The sequence below is a fragment of the Channa argus genome, chromosome 9 (assembly GCF_033026475.1).
Source record: "Channa argus isolate prfri chromosome 9, Channa argus male v1.0, whole genome shotgun sequence".
Taxonomy (NCBI): Eukaryota; Metazoa; Chordata; class Actinopteri; order Anabantiformes; family Channidae; genus Channa; species Channa argus.
The window spans coordinates 2,172,685-2,191,214 of NC_090205.1; the positions used below are offsets into that span (position 1 = coordinate 2,172,685).

Sequence of the window (18,530 nt, forward strand, 5' to 3'; positions counted from 1 at the left end):
ACATAAATTGTTTAAAATTAGGTCCACATTTAAGTAGCAAATGTGACTCTCATCACTAGTGTTTTGTCACTTAAAAGGGGCGAGAGTTTCCTCAAAGTAGTTTGTATTTTAGCACTCATGCACCGTATTATGTCACTCTGCTGCTTTACAATATTGTGAATATATTGCACACTGTGGTCTGATTGCTAGAAGGTGGCTTGTTATGGCGACAGAGACTAGAGCATAGAGACAAGTAACACATTTGCAAAATATTAGTTTCAATAACGGTATCGATTTATTTTTCCAGATTTTGATTATTTCTGCAATTTTCCTTCATGCAGCTTCATTCATTTTTAATATTTATAGATTCTTCTTTATACTTTTACCATGTTTTTGTATTAATATAAAAAATACCTAACAAAAGTAAAAATACCATCTAATCAAAATCACAAAATTAAATATTATGGGATAAAATATTAGTAAATAAAATAAAACATATTGCACATTTTCTTTAGAAGTGGAAAAATACAGAACTTTATTTTATAATTTTATTCACTTTTCTTTTTAATGTAATGGTGCCTATTTCCCAACTAATGCTCTATTTTTTGTTTTTTTATATTTTTGTTCATTACTTATTTACATTTGCTTGTAGTACAGATTACAAACATGACCCTCTGTGGTGTGTGTACCTTTTCATTAGAAATGATAAAATTATGTATTTTTTGTCACACCACTGGCGAAAATCTTTTAAATGCAATTTAGAGAGATCCTCCCTACCTGTACAGGTAAGGTAAGCTAGCTACTTGACAACAACAATATGGTTTGCTAAGTAAACACACACAAAAAATTTTTCTCGTTTTTCAATCACAAAGGTTTTGGCCACAGTTTGAAAATTAAAAATGTTTAATTAGAGTGTCAGCTCGTGTATCAGTGAATGAAAAAAGTCAGGCAACACAAAATTTTTTTTTTTGGCAGAAACACAATCAAGCAACTTGACTTTAAGTAAACTCATTTGCCTTTAAGTTACAAAAATAAAAGTCTATTTTGTAATTAAAAATTGCTTTTACTCAAGATTATCAGAGATCAGTTATTTCAAAATCTAAGGTCAACATTAATATGCAAAAGTCTTTATTGCTTACTAGAAATAAATGCAGCACCTGTCTGCAAGTTGACTTTTGGCTGGACAGAACAAGTGTTTGAGGTGTTTAGAGATTTCTTTCATTTTGAGCCCATATATGAGTGGATTAAACAAAGGATGGTACAAAACTACTTGTAATGTCATTATTAAACGTGCAGTTGCTGATAAATTGGATTCCACTCGAGCTATACTGATATCATATACACTCAAACAGGAGAAACTGAATAAAACCAGCAGGTGAGGTAAACAGGTCTCTGCAGCTTTTTTCCTGACTTCTCTACTACTTCGATAAGCTATAAGAAGTATCTTAGTGTATGTGAAAACTATGAAGAAGACTGGGAGGACTACAAGATCTATTAAAGCAATAACACCATATACAGTTAGTACTCTTGATTGTTCACATTGAAGTTCATATATTGCATTGTTACAAAATATTCCTTTTATATTAAAGTTACAAAGATTAGTCTCTGCACTCAGTATTGATGGGACTGTAACATGACAAGCAGATACACACCAAGCTAAAACCAGTAAAATACTCACCCTGGATTTTCTCATAATAGTTGGATATTGCAGAGGTTTACATATAGACACATATCTGTCATAGGCCATGGCTGCTAACAGTAAGAATTCTGAACTACTTAAAGTGTAATATAGAAAAAATTGGAAGAGACAGGCTGAATATGATATGATCTGTTTTTCAGATAAAAAGTCAATTAAGAGCTTTGGGTACATTGAGGTGCTAAAAAGAACCGAGTTCAGTAACAAAGCTGCAATGAAAATGTACATTGGCTCATGGAGGTTTTTGTGAATCCAGATCAGAGATATGATGGTGATATTTAAGCAGATTATGAGAATATATACTGTAAATGTAATAAGAAAATAAACATACTTATATTTGTGCACATCCACGTATCCACGCATTGTTATATATGTTACATTAAGTTCATGATCCATTACTGTTGGTTAAAGTAAATGCTAAATAGAAAAACATTCACATTACCAAAACAGCAGACAAGTACACTGTACTGGCCTTTCTTACTTATTGTACCTGATGTATGTTCATCTGCAAAATTCAGAAAGTGAACTGCTGGAAGGTTTGAAAGTTTTTATCATAATGCTTCATCCTCCATGGAGCTTATTAACCTTGCTATCAAAATAGATCCAGATATGTTTATAATATTCCTTAGAGGCCGGATGCTATAGCATTGTTTGATGTGTGTCCCATTTTGTCCTTTCTGTAACTTATCATCTTTATGCTGATGATGTTTAATATGTCACTAAAAACAAGATCTTCCCCAGATCCCCCTGCTTAATTTAAACAACATGTTTAAATTAAGCAGGGGGGAGTTTAAAAGAGTTTCCCAAGAAGAAAGCCATTTTTGAAAGAAAACCATAAGAAGTTCCCACAAGACATTTGGGGGACCTAAAAATGCATTAGGCCAAAGAGTTCAATTTTGGTCTCACCCACACGCTGTATGTGGCTGAAACCTAAAACTGTAAGTCACCCATGCTGTAACACACCATCCCCATCGTGAAACATGTTGGTGGCAGCATCATGTTGTGGGGATTCTTTTCTTCAGCAATGACAGGAAAGCTGGTTAGAGTTGATGGAAAGATGGATGGAGCCAAATACAGGGCAATCTTAGAACAATACCAGTTAGAGTAGGGGTGCCCAAAATTTTTGGCTCAGGGGCCATATTGACGTAAAAAGATTGTCATACGGGCCAGCATGAATTGTACATGCCACTGATGGGGGAGGGGGGGGGGGTTGCTTTTTTGTATTTCCTTTTATTTTGCTTTGTTTTACTATGCTTTCTGCTGCTAGGTAGATCTGGATCTGGATAAATGTAGGTTAAAAAATAAAGTGAATGCAAGTATTTGATGAAATTTGACTCAAACTCAAACCTTTATTCAACAGAATCAACAAATAACATGTTTACATTAATGTGAAGGGTGATACTGAGATCTCCACTGCAGTAAACTGGGCAGGTCTGGCTCAAAATCGGTGCTTCGGTTCTTATTCATGTTCATAACTGAGAATGAATTCTCGCACAAGTATGTCGAGACAAATAAGCTCAACATTTTCTTAACAAATGTTCGAGTCTCTTGGAACCTGTCTTCATCCAGCTGCTGGTAAAAGTTGACAAGGGGAACTTGTTGGTGCCGGCTGCGACAGTCCGTGTCACACTGCAGCTCACTGAGCTCCAACTGCAGGTGGACTCGAACGTCACTGGGATCCACGGAAAAAGGAGAGGAAAAAAGCGTGATCTCCTCTTCAATAGTTGCAAAATCCCTGAAACGCTGTTGAAACTCCTCAGCCAGAGCTGAGATGTTTGCGGCTCAACTCCTCATTTACCTCCTCTTTTGCGCATTGAAGTTGTGCGCTGGAAATCGGGTCATTATTTCTTGCAGAAATAACAAATGTGTGTTATTGAGCTGCGTTTGTGACAAGTGGCTTTGGAAAAGTAGCAGCTTGCTCCGAAAGGCTTTGATACGTGATGCAGTTGGCTTATCACTGCATTTTGCCCCTGAAGCTTCGTGTTCAGGACGTTCAGATGTCGGGTTATGTCGACTAAAAATCCCAAATCAGCCAGCCAAACAGGATCGGTTAGTTCTGGCATCGGTTGTCCCTTTTTTGCCAAGAACTGTCCAATTTCCTCTATAAGAGAGTAGAAACGATGCCGTGCAGACCCCCGACTGAGCCATTTAACATCAGTGTGATACACAACATCTCCGTATTCAGCCTGAATGTCCAGTAGAAATTGTTGAAACTGGTGACACAGGGCTTTGGAGCGAATATAATTAATAGCCTTTATCACCGGTTTCATAACGTGATCATATTTCAGATGTTTGGCACATAGAACTTGTTGGTGAATAATACAATGGAGTTTTATAGCTTTACCTCCTTCTTCGCTGACTTTGTTACACACCAGAGTTGATAATCCATCCGTAATAATCCCCGTGATTTTATTCCGCTTTAGTTTTATGTCATCTACGGCGGAAAAAACAGAATCAAAGAAATCTGTCCCTCTTGTTTGGTCCTTAAGTCTCTGGAGGTCAAGTCACGTTCATTTCACTGTCCACTCCTCTCAAAAAAATCAGTAACTGAGCGGTGTCGGATGCATCGGTGCTTTCGTCGCAGGCTAACGAAGAAAATTCAAGCTCCACTCATTTTGCCTCCAACTGTCTGTTAATATCAGATGAAACTTCTTCAATCCTCCGTGACACAGTGCTACGAGCCAGGAAAACATTGGCGAACTGTTGCTTTTTCTCAGGACACATGTTCTCTACCATTTTCATCACGCAGTCTTTAATAAATTCACCCTCAGTAAAAGGTTTGCAGTTCTTGGCAATCAGCGTTGCCTTTGTGCTATTTTCATTCGACTCAGTGGCTCTTGTGAAAACGCTGCTGTGCCGTTAAACCAGCTTCAAGTTGCCTCAATTTTTAACTGCGTTCGTTCCCAGTTAAGCTTGTTTAGCATGTTTCCTCTGGTAGCGTCTCTTTATATTAACTCCTTGAACACAGCCACAGTCTCTTGACAGAGACAGTTGTTTCGTAACTCACTAAAAAAAATATTCCGATTTCCACTTGTCCTGGAAACGGCGGCACTCGCTGTCAACTTTCCTTTTCTTCCTTCCAGCTGCCATTTTAGAAATGGGCAAAAAACAGATCAGGCGCAAAACGGGGTCGCGAGAGTTCGGCCACAAGTTTACTGCCATCTTGTGGTGAAATATAAAATTGTTTTTTTACGCGTGCATTTTATACTATGGACAACAGTACTGGCGGGACATATATTATTGATTTTATGACAGAGGCTTCGGGCCAGTGGAAATATGAACGCTGGCCACATTTTGCCCGGGAGCCGGACTTTGGGCATGTCTGAGATAGGGTCTGCAAAAGACTTGAGACTGGGGAGGAGGTTCACCTTCCAGCAGGACGACAACACAAACATACGGCCAGAGCTACAATGACCCAGTCAAAGTCCAGACCTACATCCAATTATGTAATTTGCTGTTCACAGACACACTCCATCCAATCTGACTGAGCTTGAGCTACTTTGCAAAGAAGAATGGGCAAAAGTTTCATTCTGTAGATGTGCAAATCTGGTAGAAACAAACCCCATTAGACTTGTAGCTGTAATTGCAGCAAAAGGTGGTTTTACAAAGTATTAACTCGGGGGGGCTGAATACATATGAACACCACACTTCAGCTATTTATTTGTAAAATATTTTGAAAACCGTTTATCATTTTCTTTTCACTTCACAAGTTTGTACCACTTTGTGTTGGTCTATTAACACAAAGCCCCAATGAAATATATTTATGTTTGTGGTTGCAAAGTGACAAAATGTGAAAAAAATTTCAAGGGGATAAATATTGTAAAGCACTTTGGATAAAAGCGCTATATAAGCGACTATTTACTAAAAAAAGAGACTAGTCTAAACAAGTCTGCCTTTAGCGTTTTTTAACGGGACTAAGCTGACAGACAGTAGACTCAGAACACAAACATATTAGTTGAGCTAAGGAACTAAACAAAACTAGGACTGAGGGAAGAAAGTATCAGAAAATATACACAGGAGCTGGGATCAGTGAAAAAGCAACCTGAACACTACATATGACAGTGGACCAGGGCTAGTAAAGACAGGCTACAAAATCAGGATACAAGTGTGGTCACAATACAAAAACTAAGAAATGGTGGAAGACAAGGCTGGCAAACAAAGGAAAAGGGGGCCAGATATTAAAACTAAGTTATTACAGATCATGGGACATCAAAAGAGGTAAACACAAAATCCCTCCATCAAGGACAAACGCTGTCTTGGACCTAAAGGTTATATTACAAATAACAAAGAAACACAAACCAGGAGAGAACTAAATACAAGACAGAGCCTAAATAACTGGGGCGGCTAACTAGAAACTGGACTGGGACAATTAGGGAATAATACAGAAAAGGGAAGCAGAACAAAAACAGACGTGAACAAACAAAAAAAAAACTACCTTGGGGACGGACCGAGAAGACATTGCACAACGAATAATCTAAAAGGTGTCACAGGACAGACTAGAAACTGTAACAAACAGGGATGTAATCGACATGAAAAATAAACCAGGTGACATCAGACTAACAGATTAAACAGTGCGACACAGCTAAATTAAAAACAACACAGCGACCAAACCTCAGACCAAGATAGACAGATAACAGAGTCCAAATACCATGGGACAGGCAAACCAGAAGGCAGGGTGTTGCACTGGAAAGGAAATATGAGGATCTGACAGGAAACTCAGGGATGAAGCCTTCAAGATCAGATTAGGCAGGTCAATCCTGTCAAACATGCCTCTTTCGGTTTCTCTGTCAGCAGTATTGTATTAAGAACAAATAAAAAGGATAAAGGGTATAGTGTGATTTGCATTTATTTGATAGCTTCAATTTGCAGAGATTGATTTTTAAAAACAAAACATTTAACTCATTGCGGTTTAATTATGGAGCCCCATGACTGGTTAAAAAAATCCACTTTCATCAGCTGGGATATTAGTAATGCATTACATATTGATTCCAATTTATCTACTACAATACATCAACCTACATTGCCCTACTTATAAAATGTTAACAGCTTAAACTGTGGGCATTCATGCCCAGTATTGTCACCATGTGCTGCTTTAGATTATTGACAACATAGTGGCATCTGTGGTCTGATTGCTAAAGTCACAATTAAATTCAACTTTATTTATGTAGCCCCTATTCATAAGAAAGTCACCTCAAGGCACTTTACAAAATAAAGTCCAGACCATAAAGATGTATAGAGAAAACCCAACAATTCCCCCTTGAACAAGCACTAGGCAACAGTGGAGAGGAAAAACTCCTTTAACGGAAGAAACCTCCAGCAGAACCAGGCTCAGGGTGGGCAGCCATCTGCCTTGACCGGATGGGGTGAGTGGAAAGTGAAGGGAGAAAAGAAAAGAAGAACAAAACATTGGGCAGGTTGTTAGGACCAGTAGCTGCACGCTGGAAGACACACAGCTTCAAAGCCGGAGACACCTGCAGAAAGGGACAGAGAGAGGGGGACAGAGAACAACAAATACAACTACAGGAAAAAACACACAGAGTTAATTTCATACAGTGGTGACAATTGTGGGGTGAGAGGAAGGAAAGGAGCTCAGTGCATTGGGGGGTGGGTCCCCCAGCAGTCTAAGCCTATGGCAGCATAACTATAACTAACTATAAGCTTTATCAAAGAGGAAGGTTTTAACCCTAGACTTAAAAGTAGAGAGTGTGTCTGCTTCCTGAATCTGAACTGGGAGCTGGTTCCACAAGAGAGGAGCTTGATAGCTAAAGGCTCTGCCTCCCATTCTACTTTTGGAAATTCTGGGAACCACAAGTAGGCCTGCATTCTGAGAGCGAAGTGGTCTACTGGGATCCCTTCAGTAAGCACTCAGCACGTAGTTTTTGGGTTTTGGGCTGGTTAAAAATCAAAACGTATAACAGAAATGCACTTCACATGATTAGCAGTTAACGTTAACTCGAAATTAGCCCGATGCTAACATACATGGTAAATCCCATAGACATGCTGCAATTAGCATCGTAACGTTTTTATAGTAATTACAGATAAATCACAAACTAAACCATCTTAAGACGAGCATATGGTACGGTTGTTAAACCTAACAGACTTCGTACTTACAGACATATGTTCTTTAGGGACTGATGGAAAAGTTAGAAAGAAAAATTGTCTACTGACTGCTGAACTAATCTTTAGAACTTCCGGTTACGAATTCAACTACGGTAAGTCAGATAAGACAAAAATAATCAACCCGTTCCCTTCTTATGAGTAGCAGCATTATGGTGCTATGAGGTCTTCTCTATATGATGGAGCCTGAACATTCAGAGCTTTATATGTAAGAAGCGGGGTTTTAAATTCTATTCTAGATTTAATGGGAAGCCAATGGAGAGAAGCTAGTGAAGGTGAAATATCATCTCTCTTGCTAGTTCCAGTCAGCACTCTTGCTGCAGCATTTTGGATTAATTGCAGGCTGTTTAGTTACTGGGGCATCCTGAAAGTAGGGAATTACAGTAGTCCAACCTAGAGGTAACAAATGCATGGACAGTTTTTCGGCATCACTTTGAGACAGGATGCTCCTAATTTTGGCAATGTTCCGTAGGTGGAAGAAGGCTGTTCTAGAGATTTGTTTTATATGTGAGTTAAAGGACAGATCCTAATCAAAAATAACTCCAAGGTTCCTTGCAGTAGTACTGGAGGCCAGACTTATGCCATCTAGGGTAACAATATGGTCGGACAACATACTTCTTTTTTTAGGCCCAAATACTATACTACAACAAACTAATACTACTAACACATTTCAGCTTGGTTTAAATAACTGTATTGATTTATTGTAGATTTTTAATTAATTCTGTTTTAATTCAATGTTACATACATTTTTAATTAATCTTCATACTACCTAATAATGTTTTTTTTTGTATGATTTGCTACTTTTACTTTTCTTCTTGTAAATATTTGAAAAGTTGTGTTTTAAAGTTACCTCCCATTTGAACCTGATGAGCATAATCAAACATTGGTTCATAACACACTAAAACAAAATCTCTGTTCTCCGCTTGTCCAGACAACGAGTGTTTAGTGGAAAATAAAACAAAGAGTTTATGTGGTGTCAATACGTGCAGCAGTGAAAAAACAGTCAAATATTTTATATTTATAATATATATTTTATTGTTATATTTTTTTTTTTTTACTCACTTCCTTTAAAGTAGTCATTGGACTATTGTGAATAGGTGTTGCTGATTTATAATTTTTAACTGTTTGCAAACCTGCAGTCTTGAATTGCTGCTTGAGAGATTTGAATTGAGTTTATTATTATGGTTTTTAAATACTTACAAAATTAACACCTATAGTACAATATCAATTTAAAAATTAAAGCATTTACTGTATCGAACATAGGCATCTATGTTGCTTATTTTACTTTGTGACAAAATGAAATACACTCAAATACAATAGTACACTCAATACACTCACATTAAACCAGAGAATAGAAAGAGCTTCATCCATTTTATCTCAAAATTGTAAATCAATAACAATGAACAATTCTGGATTAAAGTCGTGATATTAAAACAAGCAATAACGAGATCTACATTCACATCATAACATCACATACAACTAATCTTTAATTCAAATCACTTGCAATAATTCACATTTATTTCTCATATTTCTTCATACTTTAGACTGAACAGAAAAATCTTCTGAGGTGTTTGGAAATTTCTTTCATTTTCAGCCCGTATATGAGTGGATTAAACAAAGGATGGTAAACAAGTTTTTGTAACATCATTATTGTTCTCGTAGTTGTTGATAAATGAGATTCCACTCGAGCTATGACAATATCATAAACACACAAACCAGAGAAACTAACTAAAACTATCAGGTGAGGTAAACAGGTCTCTGCAGCCTTTTTCCTGACTTCCCCACGACTTTGATAAGCTATGAGAATTATTTTTGTGTATGTGAAAATGACAAAGACCATAGGGAGTATTACATGATCTAATAAAGGAATCACTCCATATATAGTCAGTGCTCTTGATTGTATACACTGAAGTCCATAAATTGCACCATCACAAAATATTCCATATATAGTAAAGTTACACATTTTACTCTGAGTAACCAGTATAACTGTGACTGCAACGTGACAGGCAGGTACAGACCAAGCTGAAACCAGTAAAATACTCACCCTGGTTTTTCTCATGATAGTTGCATATTGCAGAGGTTTACATATAGACACATATCTGTCATAGGCCATGACTGACAACAGTAGAGATTCAGAACCAGTTAAAGTGTAATACAGGAAAAACTGAAGGAGACAGGCTGAATGTGATATGATCTGTTTGTCAGACATAAAATCAATTAACAGCTTTGGGTAGATGTTGGTGCTGTAAAGAACAGCGTTCAGTAACAAAGCTGCAATGAAAATGTACATAGGCTCATGAAGGTTTTTGTGAATTAAAACAAGACACACAATAGTTAGATTAAAGCAGATTACTAGGATATATACTATAAACATGATAACAAAACAAATATATCTGTATTTGTTCAACTCCACATGTCCATAAAGAGTTATATAAGTTTCGTTAAGTTTATCATCCATTAAAGTTGTATAAACAAATAAAGGTTAATTGCACAGATTACAGGATATAACCGGCATTTGTTAATAGACAATTTAAAATACCAATACGACTAATAAAACCTGAACAGCGTCGTCTTTATTCACAAATGTGTGTTTATCTGACTGTTCAGAAAGTGAAGTGTTTGAAGCTGTGGTCAGTTTTTATTAGATGGCTTCACCCTCTGGATCTCATTATTCTCTCCATCAAAACCATCCATCGAAAAAGATGCTAACGTCATCCAACCCTGGAGGCCTGTAGTCATAGTGCCCTATTCTGCATTTTTTTCCCTTCTTCTATGTGTAGGTCTCTGTGTTAGACCTGAATATTGTGTTATGATGAGATTTGGACATGTAGACATGTTTGCATAATGTAGAGCAGCTCTCCTGCTTCTTCCTTTTCTTCCTTCACTCTTAATGTCCATGGATATGTGGGTGTGTTCTAGCTTGGATGGTAATATGACTTTCTTTTTTTATTTTAAAATTTCCATTGCACTGTGTGATTTCATCTAACCTGAACTTTGATTAGTTCATGAGGTTGAAGGAGCTGAGTTGCGGCCTCCCCTGTGGTTCCTGTCTTTGTCTCATCAAGCAAAAGTAGGAGGACCCACTATCATGAGTGTATGATCATTAAATGAAAGTGGACATGCTTTATATTAAAATTCATACTTTTTCATATGTTTTGTAAGTTTTGCATGATTCTTGTTTATTGTACGCTGACGACTATGACTACCTGAAGGACTGTGCAGTGCGTGGTGGGGTGTAATGAGTGAGGTACCACATCAGAGCAGAGATGACTGATTGACTGTACTTTGGACATTGTATCTTTAAGTTGTTTTTTTTGTTTGTTTTTTTTTACCTACATCCCTGTTTATATATTAATTAATATTGCTGACTACTACTTATATATTTTTTGAAATTGTTATGCATTCTACTGCGTGACTGATCTCAGCGGTAGGAAGGTGGAGATAAAGAAAGACAGAATGTTTATCTTCTGCATCTGTATCTCTAAAAAAGCGGCTGTTTACATTTATTTGAAAGCTTCTCTTTGCACATTTGAATCGCTAAAGGAAAATGCAATAAGCGTGTTGTAAAATGTAAATGTTTTATTATACAATAAACCACATGGAAATAAATTCCAGCTGCAACTGTAGTGATGTTCATTATTTAATAATGATGATACAATAAAATAAATAGTTCTACAAAGAAAGTGGTAATGGGTACATTAAATTAATACTTGTAGTACAATTTGGTGGTAATAATTTGGATGTAAATGTAGGAGGTTCCTTTATGATTGTGCTTCAACAGTTTAATGTTTCTTTTATGAAGTGAACTGTTTGTGCACAGTGCTGTGCCACTCAGATGCTGCTGCCTAATCCTCAGTGCAGTGGCCTCTTACATTTTTGCCTTGAGGGAGAGTTTGCTAGAAGTCAATCATGCAATTACATGTGTCCACACACAGATTAGAGATTTACACATGAGAGGCAGAAGCATTAGCAGAAGTAACATCAGTCTGTAGAAGCTGTCTGAATTTAGCTTTATACTCCTACAATGTATGCACACTAACAAAATAACTACCTGACAACAATGTTGCTTGTTTGGTGCAAAGAAAAACGGATGAACCTGATGGTATCATTATCATTATCATTATTATTATCATTATCATTATCATTATCATTATTTATGATTATTATCAGGTGCCCTGGTAGAACAGCAGGATGAGCTGCAGAAATCTGGAGGATCAAATCCCAGCCTTCCCTAATGTGCCCCCTTCACTGCCCACTGCTCCCCCCAGGGGGATGGGTTAAATGCAAAGAAAGAATTTCTTTGTATATGTATACATGCTCAATGATGAAAATAAATAAAGATTCTTACATCAAATGTCTCCCAGCACCAACCACCACACACAAAAGTCTCAAGTGTAAAGTGAAGTTTGATGTATTGACTGAAATTTAACTGTACAATAGCAGATATTCTATCTCATCTAAACAGGGTTTCACTTGGCAAGTGAAGTCATAACAGAAGATTAATATCAGTGAACAGTTCGGCATGGAAGTTTTGAAAAGTAATAGTGCAGAATTAAAACAACAAAAAACTATGATTTCAGTCCTAAGAATTTTTTAAGCTTAAAAGTTTTTAACTGCTTCCACATACAATCTAAAATCTTCTACTATTTGTCAAAGAAAAAAAAAAATCAGTTGCAATAATTTCCATCTCTTTGTGCATATTTTAGACTGAACAGAAAACCTTTTTGAGGTGTTTGGAAATTTCTTTCATTTTCAGCCCGTATATGAGTGGATTAAACAAAGGATGGTAAACAAGTTTTTGTAACGTCATGATCAAATGAGTAGTTGGTGATAAGTTGGATTCCACTCGAGCTATGATGATATCATATATACACAAACCAGAGAAGCTAATTAAAATGATCAGATGTGGTGAACAGGTCTCTGCAGCTTTATGTCTGACTTCTCTACTACTTTGAGAAGCTATAACAAGTATCTTTGTGTATGTGAAAATTATAAAGAGCATAGGTAGCACTACGAGATCTAATAAAGGAACCATTCCATATATACTGAGTGCTCGGGACTGTACACACTGAAGTCCATAAACTGCATTATTACAAAATATTCCTTGAATAGTAAAGTTACACGTTTTACTCTGAGTAACCAGTATAACTGTGACTGCAACGTGACAGGCAGGTACAGACCAAGCTGAAACCAGTAAAATACTCACCCTGGTTTTTCTCATGATAGTTGCATATTGCAGAGGTTTACATATAGACACATATCTGTCATAGGCCATGACTGACAACAGTAGAGATTCAGAACCAGTTAAAGTGTAATACAGGAAAAACTGAAGGAGACAGGCTGAATATGATATGATCTGTTTGTCAGACAGAAAATCAATCAAAAGCTTTGGGTAGATGTTGGTGCTGAAAAGAACAGCGTTCAGTAACAAAGCTGCAATGAAGATGTACATAGGCTCATGGAGGTTTTTGTGAATCCAGATAAAACACACAATAGTTAGATTAAAGCAGATTACTAGAATATATACTATAAACATGATAACAAAACAAATATATCTGTATTTGTTCAACTCCACATGTCCATAAAGAGTTATATAAGTTTCGTTAAGTTTATGATCCATTAAAGTTGAGTAACAAATCAATCTTCAATAAAAAAAACAGATTTATTTTCTAAACAGCATAGATTAATAAAGTTGTTGAAATAATTTTACAATAATATTAATACAACCTATTGTACACTGTCTTCTTTGTTCATAGACATTGAAATGTACCTGATGTGTCCAAAACAGTGGTCAGTTTTTATTATATGGCTTCACCCTCTGGCTGTCATTATTCTCTCCATGGAAACAGATACTAATATGTAAAAACACGTAATCAAACCCTGGAGGCCTGTAGTCATAGCACCTCATTATGCAGTATTGTTTTTTCTGGTCTTTCTGTACTTCTTTGTGTTTCGTCTGAATAGTGATGATTGGAATGTTGGTTATGATGAGATGGGTTAATTCAAATATGTTCATATCATGTGGAGCAGGTTTCCACAGTCAAGCTGAGGTCTTTAACCATGTGTCTTATGTGGATCTTATTTGACAGTACTATGATTTTTATTACCATTGTATTATTTTCCACTAGACTTTCATGCAATTTCAATCCCAGTGGTCCATCAAGGAGCAGGATGAATTGCAGGATCTCCTGTGCTTGAGTTTTTTTATCTCATCATCTTGTCAGTGAGTGATAACATCATTCTGTGAAGAATCCACAGTTGTGCAGTCTGACCAGAGAAGAGGTAATCAGCCCTCAGTGTCCACTGCCCTGCTTGTTTTCTAGCTTACCCACTGCTGACAATCAGAAGCTGGTCTTCCCCCACTCATCTAATCTTCTCATTGTTTTTGTGAATCCAAATGAAACAAATAATAGTGACATTAAGGCAGATTATTATAACATTTATTGTTAACATGATAAAAACATACTAAACTCTGTATTTGTTAATGAAATGTAATATATTTGACATTAAGTTCATCATCCATTAATGTACTGCAGTTTCTTTGCTCACAGATGTTGAAATTCATCGGATTCATGTTTCAGGCTGTGGAAAGTTACTCTGTGCATCAAAACAGATTCTGATATGCTAAGAACTTTATCAAACCCTGGAGGCCAACAGTCACAGTCTCACTCTGTATTTAGGACACTTTGTCTAGCACATGAAGCACTTTTTGATTGCACTGATTAGAATTCATATCTGTAACAATGCCGGGCAAAAAAAAGACAATTCTTTTTTATGTTGTCACATTATTAACACATGACACCATATGCATATGAGATATCATTTGAACATCACACCATCAGGGTCACTGCTGCCATTACAATTCACATGATTGTGATCTATCAGCCACCGGGCACAGCTAACTTCTGTGATGAGCTTGACATGCCTGTCCAGAGCTGTGATCCCATAAGTGGTTAAAGATGATAGATGAATATCTCTGTTGTAGACATTCTGGAAAGACTTTGGCAGTATTTCAAATCGGGTATCCCTCTCCAAGGACTCAACCAAAGAAACTTTTCTTTTTCATGACAAAAACACGTGGCTTTGGTGTAGAGGGCTATATGCTTTCTCATACTAAAATTATACTTTTACCTTTAATATTAATACCAATAAATTGAACTAATCACAGTTGCGTCCACTTTATGTCATTTTGTTCTTCATTAAAAGGATTACACTTAGACCAGGACCTGTGCACCTATTTCTTATTGTTGATGAATAATAGTTTCCCTTTGCTTTTACTCTAATTGTACACATGGGCCTCTGGAATCAGTCCATTTCTATATATGCTTCTATGTTAAATTCACTAAGACAAAAAAAAATCATATAGAAGTGAGAGAAACTCACTTAATTTGGTTTTACTTAACAGTTCCGTAAAGTGAGCTACTATTTTAACATGACATGGAAATCTTTACACACACACACACACACACACACACACACACACTTCCTCCCTTCTGTGTGAATAGATTTTATTTGGTTTCAAAAGGTGCAGCAGTAAAAAACCACAATATTAAAACTAGCTTAGTGGTAGAGTAATGAAAAATATCCTGGTTTTAGATGCACGTTGGGAAAGTGCATTTACAGAAAACACACGTTTACTCTATTTTACTAGACATTTTTATCTTTCAACAACTTTTATAAATACACCCAAATCCAAGTATACAAAGATACAAATTTGTTTCTATTCTATGTTCCATGTTTCCGCTGTTTCTCATTGAAAAAAAAGGACTAAAAGTACTGTTGTACAGGAAAGTCTACATAGTAAATGTTACCTCAAATGGCTGATTCTGATTGAAGAGAACAACTTTTTGAGGTGTTCAGAAATTTCTTTCATTTTGAGCCCATATATGAGTGGATTAAACAAAGGATGGTACATAACTTTTTGTAACGTCATAATCAAACGTGCAGTCATTGATAAATTGGAATCTACTCGAGCTATGCTGATATCATATACACTAAAACAGGAGGAACTGATTAAAACTATCAGGTGAGGTAAACAGGTCTCTGCAGCTTTTTTCCTGACTTCTCTACTACTTCGATAAACTATAACAAGGATCTTAGTGTATGTGAAAACTATGAAGATCACAGGGAGGACTGCAAGATTTAATAAAGCAACCACTCCATATATACTAAGTACCTTTGATTGTGCACAGTGAAGTCCATAAATAGCATTATTACAAAATATTCCTTTTATAGTAGAAGTGCACATTTTTGTTTTAACAGTGAGTATAACTGTGAGTGCAACATGACAGGCAGGTACAGACCAGGCTAAAACCAGAAAAATACTCACCCTGGTTTTCCTCATGATAGTTGGATATTCCAGAGGTTTACAGATAGACACATATCTGTCATAGGACATAGCTGCTAACAGTAAGAACTCTGAACCACTTAACATGCAAAACACAAAAAACTGAAATAGACAGGCTGAATATGATATGATCTGTTTTTCAGATAAAAAATCTATTAACAGCTTAGGGTAGATGTTAGTGCTGTACACAAGAGCATTCACCAACAAAGCTGAAATGAAAATGTACATAGGCTCATGGAGGTTTTTGTGAATCCAGATCACAGACACAATAGACACATTAAAGAAGAGTATTAGAACATAAACTGTAAACATGATGAAAAAGTACAAAAATCTGTATTTGTTCAAATCAACATGCCCATGAAATGTGAAATAAGTGATGTTAAGTTCATCATCCATTAATATTGTTTGACACAAAAAATGAAATCAGACTGACTGTCCAACCAGTTTGCATGAACAAAAAGTTCACAGTTACACAAACAGCCAACCTGTACTGAAGTTTCTTATTCATTCAAAGATCTTGATGTGCACTGGTGTAAGTTCGTTTCCAAAATTCAGAAAGTGAAAGGTTTGCGGCTGTGGAAAGGTCTTATTGGACTGCTTCAGCCTTTGTGGGTCTCCTGAGTCTTCAGAGGACGCCATCAAACCCTTGAGGCCAGACGTGATAGCACAGTTCCGTAATCTTTTCTCTCTTTTTTCTCTGAACCATATGAACAGAAGCTATGGGCCATATGGTTTGTTTTTGGCACATTTTGTCCTACTATATACAGTGTCCTGAAAAAGTATTTATACCCCTTGAAAAAATGTTGAAAAACATTTATAATTTTCCTTTCACTTAAAAATTATGTGCCACTTTGTGTTGGGCTATGACATACAATCCCAATAAAATACATTTACGTTTATGCTTGTAACGTGAGAAAGTGTGCCGCTTTGGCGGGTGTAGCTCAGTTGGTAAGGCAGTTGACCATGGACCACAGGGTCAGTGGTTCAATCCCCGCTCCTGGCTACAAGTCAAAGTGTCCTTGGGCAAGACACTGAACCCCAAGTTGCTCCCGGTGGGTCAGTTAAGCACCTTGCATGGCAGCCAACGCCATCGGTGTCTGAGTGGGTGAATGGGAAGCAACATTGTAAAGCGCTTTGGATAAAAGCACTATATAAGCAACTATTTACCATTTACCATTTAAAAAGGATAATCCTCACCCTTTCTTTGCTTTTCTAACATCAATTTCCTCATTGTGATCCATTATTATTATTCAAATCTAGTAGTTGACAGTTTAACAACCTACTCCGACCTTCATTCAACATATAGAAATTATTTTAAAAAATTGTTAACACAAACTGACAGTAGATGGAGACATTACTGTTTTTCCCGCACATTTATCTTGTCTGATGAATGAAACAAGTTTATTGGCTGGAAATTTTGTAATATCTATTTAAAGCAGATGGACCCAGAACACAAGAATAAACTTCTGAAGACACTTAAATGAAAAAATAATTTGTAGAAAAATGAGTTACATTAGCAAGTTCATGGTTGCCACTGTCATAGTTACCTTTAGCAAGATTAAGGTCACAAGGATGAATCCAATGATCCCCTGGGAGTAGTGAGAGAGAAAAGCACCCACTCCAGCATCTGAGACATCAACTTTAACCAGAAGCTGAAGTTCAGGGTCAGGGAGTGTCAGGATGGGGGCCGAAGTGAAGCGGGACTTGAGAAGTTGAAAAGCTCTGTCTGCCCCTGAGGTTCATATAAATTCCTACTTGATGGAAGTTAGGTGATGTAAGGGGGCAGCAGTGGAACTATAGTTGTTGATAAAGCATCTGTAGAAGTTGGCAAACCAACAAAAATGTTGCAGCTGTTTCAGTTTCTGTTTCTGATTTTGAAAGACAGTGGGGGCATTGTTGAGCCTGAAGGGCATCACCAGATACTCAAAATGACTGACAGGTGTACTGAAGGTGGCCTCCACTCAGACCAAATCATAGGCATTCCTGAGTTCCTAGTTAGTAAAAATAGTGTCTCCCTGCAGAAGCTTAAAGCAGAAGAGATAAGTAGAAGCAGGTATCAGTTCTTTATGGTTAGCACCACGTCCCCCCCATATGTATTTGTACATTGCAAGATGTTCAAGTGACGAAAGTAAGTAGAGTTTCCCACATGGGGGCTTTTTTTTAGCTTTCCTAAATTTCCTTGTTTTCTCATTTTTACCTCCTCTTTTACCTTAGTTATGTTCATGCTTAGCCTAGTTCCCCTGTGGATCCTACAAGCACCGGCACCCACTCTAATCCCAGTCATTACACAAATAATCCATCACAGGAGGCACCTTCCAAAGCACATTTAAACACGCTTGGGTCACCCAACTGCCTAAGAGCAGATTCTAGACTCCACACTGTCTCATCAAG

General features: G+C 36.9%; 4 protein-coding genes across 4 annotated transcripts; all 4 read right to left on the reverse strand.

Moving 5' to 3' along the window:
- Window positions 1–1,117: 1,117 nt before the first annotated feature.
- On the reverse strand, window positions 1,118–2,557 carry LOC137132861 (olfactory receptor 11A1-like). Its single transcript, XM_067515873.1, has one exon. It carries the CDS (start codon window positions 2,069–2,071, stop codon window positions 1,118–1,120), a length of 954 nt encoding a protein of 317 aa, XP_067371974.1. The 5' UTR covers window positions 2,072–2,557.
- A 6,775-nt stretch (window positions 2,558–9,332) lies between these two features.
- LOC137132862 (olfactory receptor 11A1-like) lies at window positions 9,333–10,250 on the reverse strand. Its single transcript, XM_067515874.1, has one exon. The coding sequence runs from the start codon at window positions 10,248–10,250 to the stop codon at window positions 9,333–9,335; it is 918 nt and encodes a 305-aa protein (XP_067371975.1).
- Window positions 10,251–12,494: 2,244 nt separating this feature from the next.
- Window positions 12,495–13,412, reverse strand: LOC137132863 (olfactory receptor 11A1-like). Its single transcript, XM_067515875.1, has one exon. The coding sequence runs from the start codon at window positions 13,410–13,412 to the stop codon at window positions 12,495–12,497; it is 918 nt and encodes a 305-aa protein (XP_067371976.1).
- Window positions 13,413–15,599: 2,187 nt separating this feature from the next.
- Window positions 15,600–16,538, reverse strand: LOC137132866 (olfactory receptor 11A1-like). Its single transcript, XM_067515879.1, has one exon. The coding sequence runs from the start codon at window positions 16,533–16,535 to the stop codon at window positions 15,600–15,602; it is 936 nt and encodes a 311-aa protein (XP_067371980.1). The 5' UTR covers window positions 16,536–16,538.
- Between the last annotated feature and the right edge of the window lie 1,992 nt (window positions 16,539–18,530).

What these genes read in the sequence shown, in the direction of transcription:
- LOC137132861 (XM_067515873.1), bottom strand. Translation starts at nt 2,071, where the DNA reads ATGGATCATGAACTTAATGTAACATATATAACAATGCGTGGATACGTG.
- LOC137132862 (XM_067515874.1), bottom strand. Translation starts at nt 10,250, where the DNA reads ATGGATGATAAACTTAACGAAACTTATATAACTCTTTATGGACATGTG.
- LOC137132863 (XM_067515875.1), bottom strand. Translation starts at nt 13,412, where the DNA reads ATGGATCATAAACTTAACGAAACTTATATAACTCTTTATGGACATGTG.
- LOC137132866 (XM_067515879.1), bottom strand. Translation starts at nt 16,535, where the DNA reads ATGGATGATGAACTTAACATCACTTATTTCACATTTCATGGGCATGTT.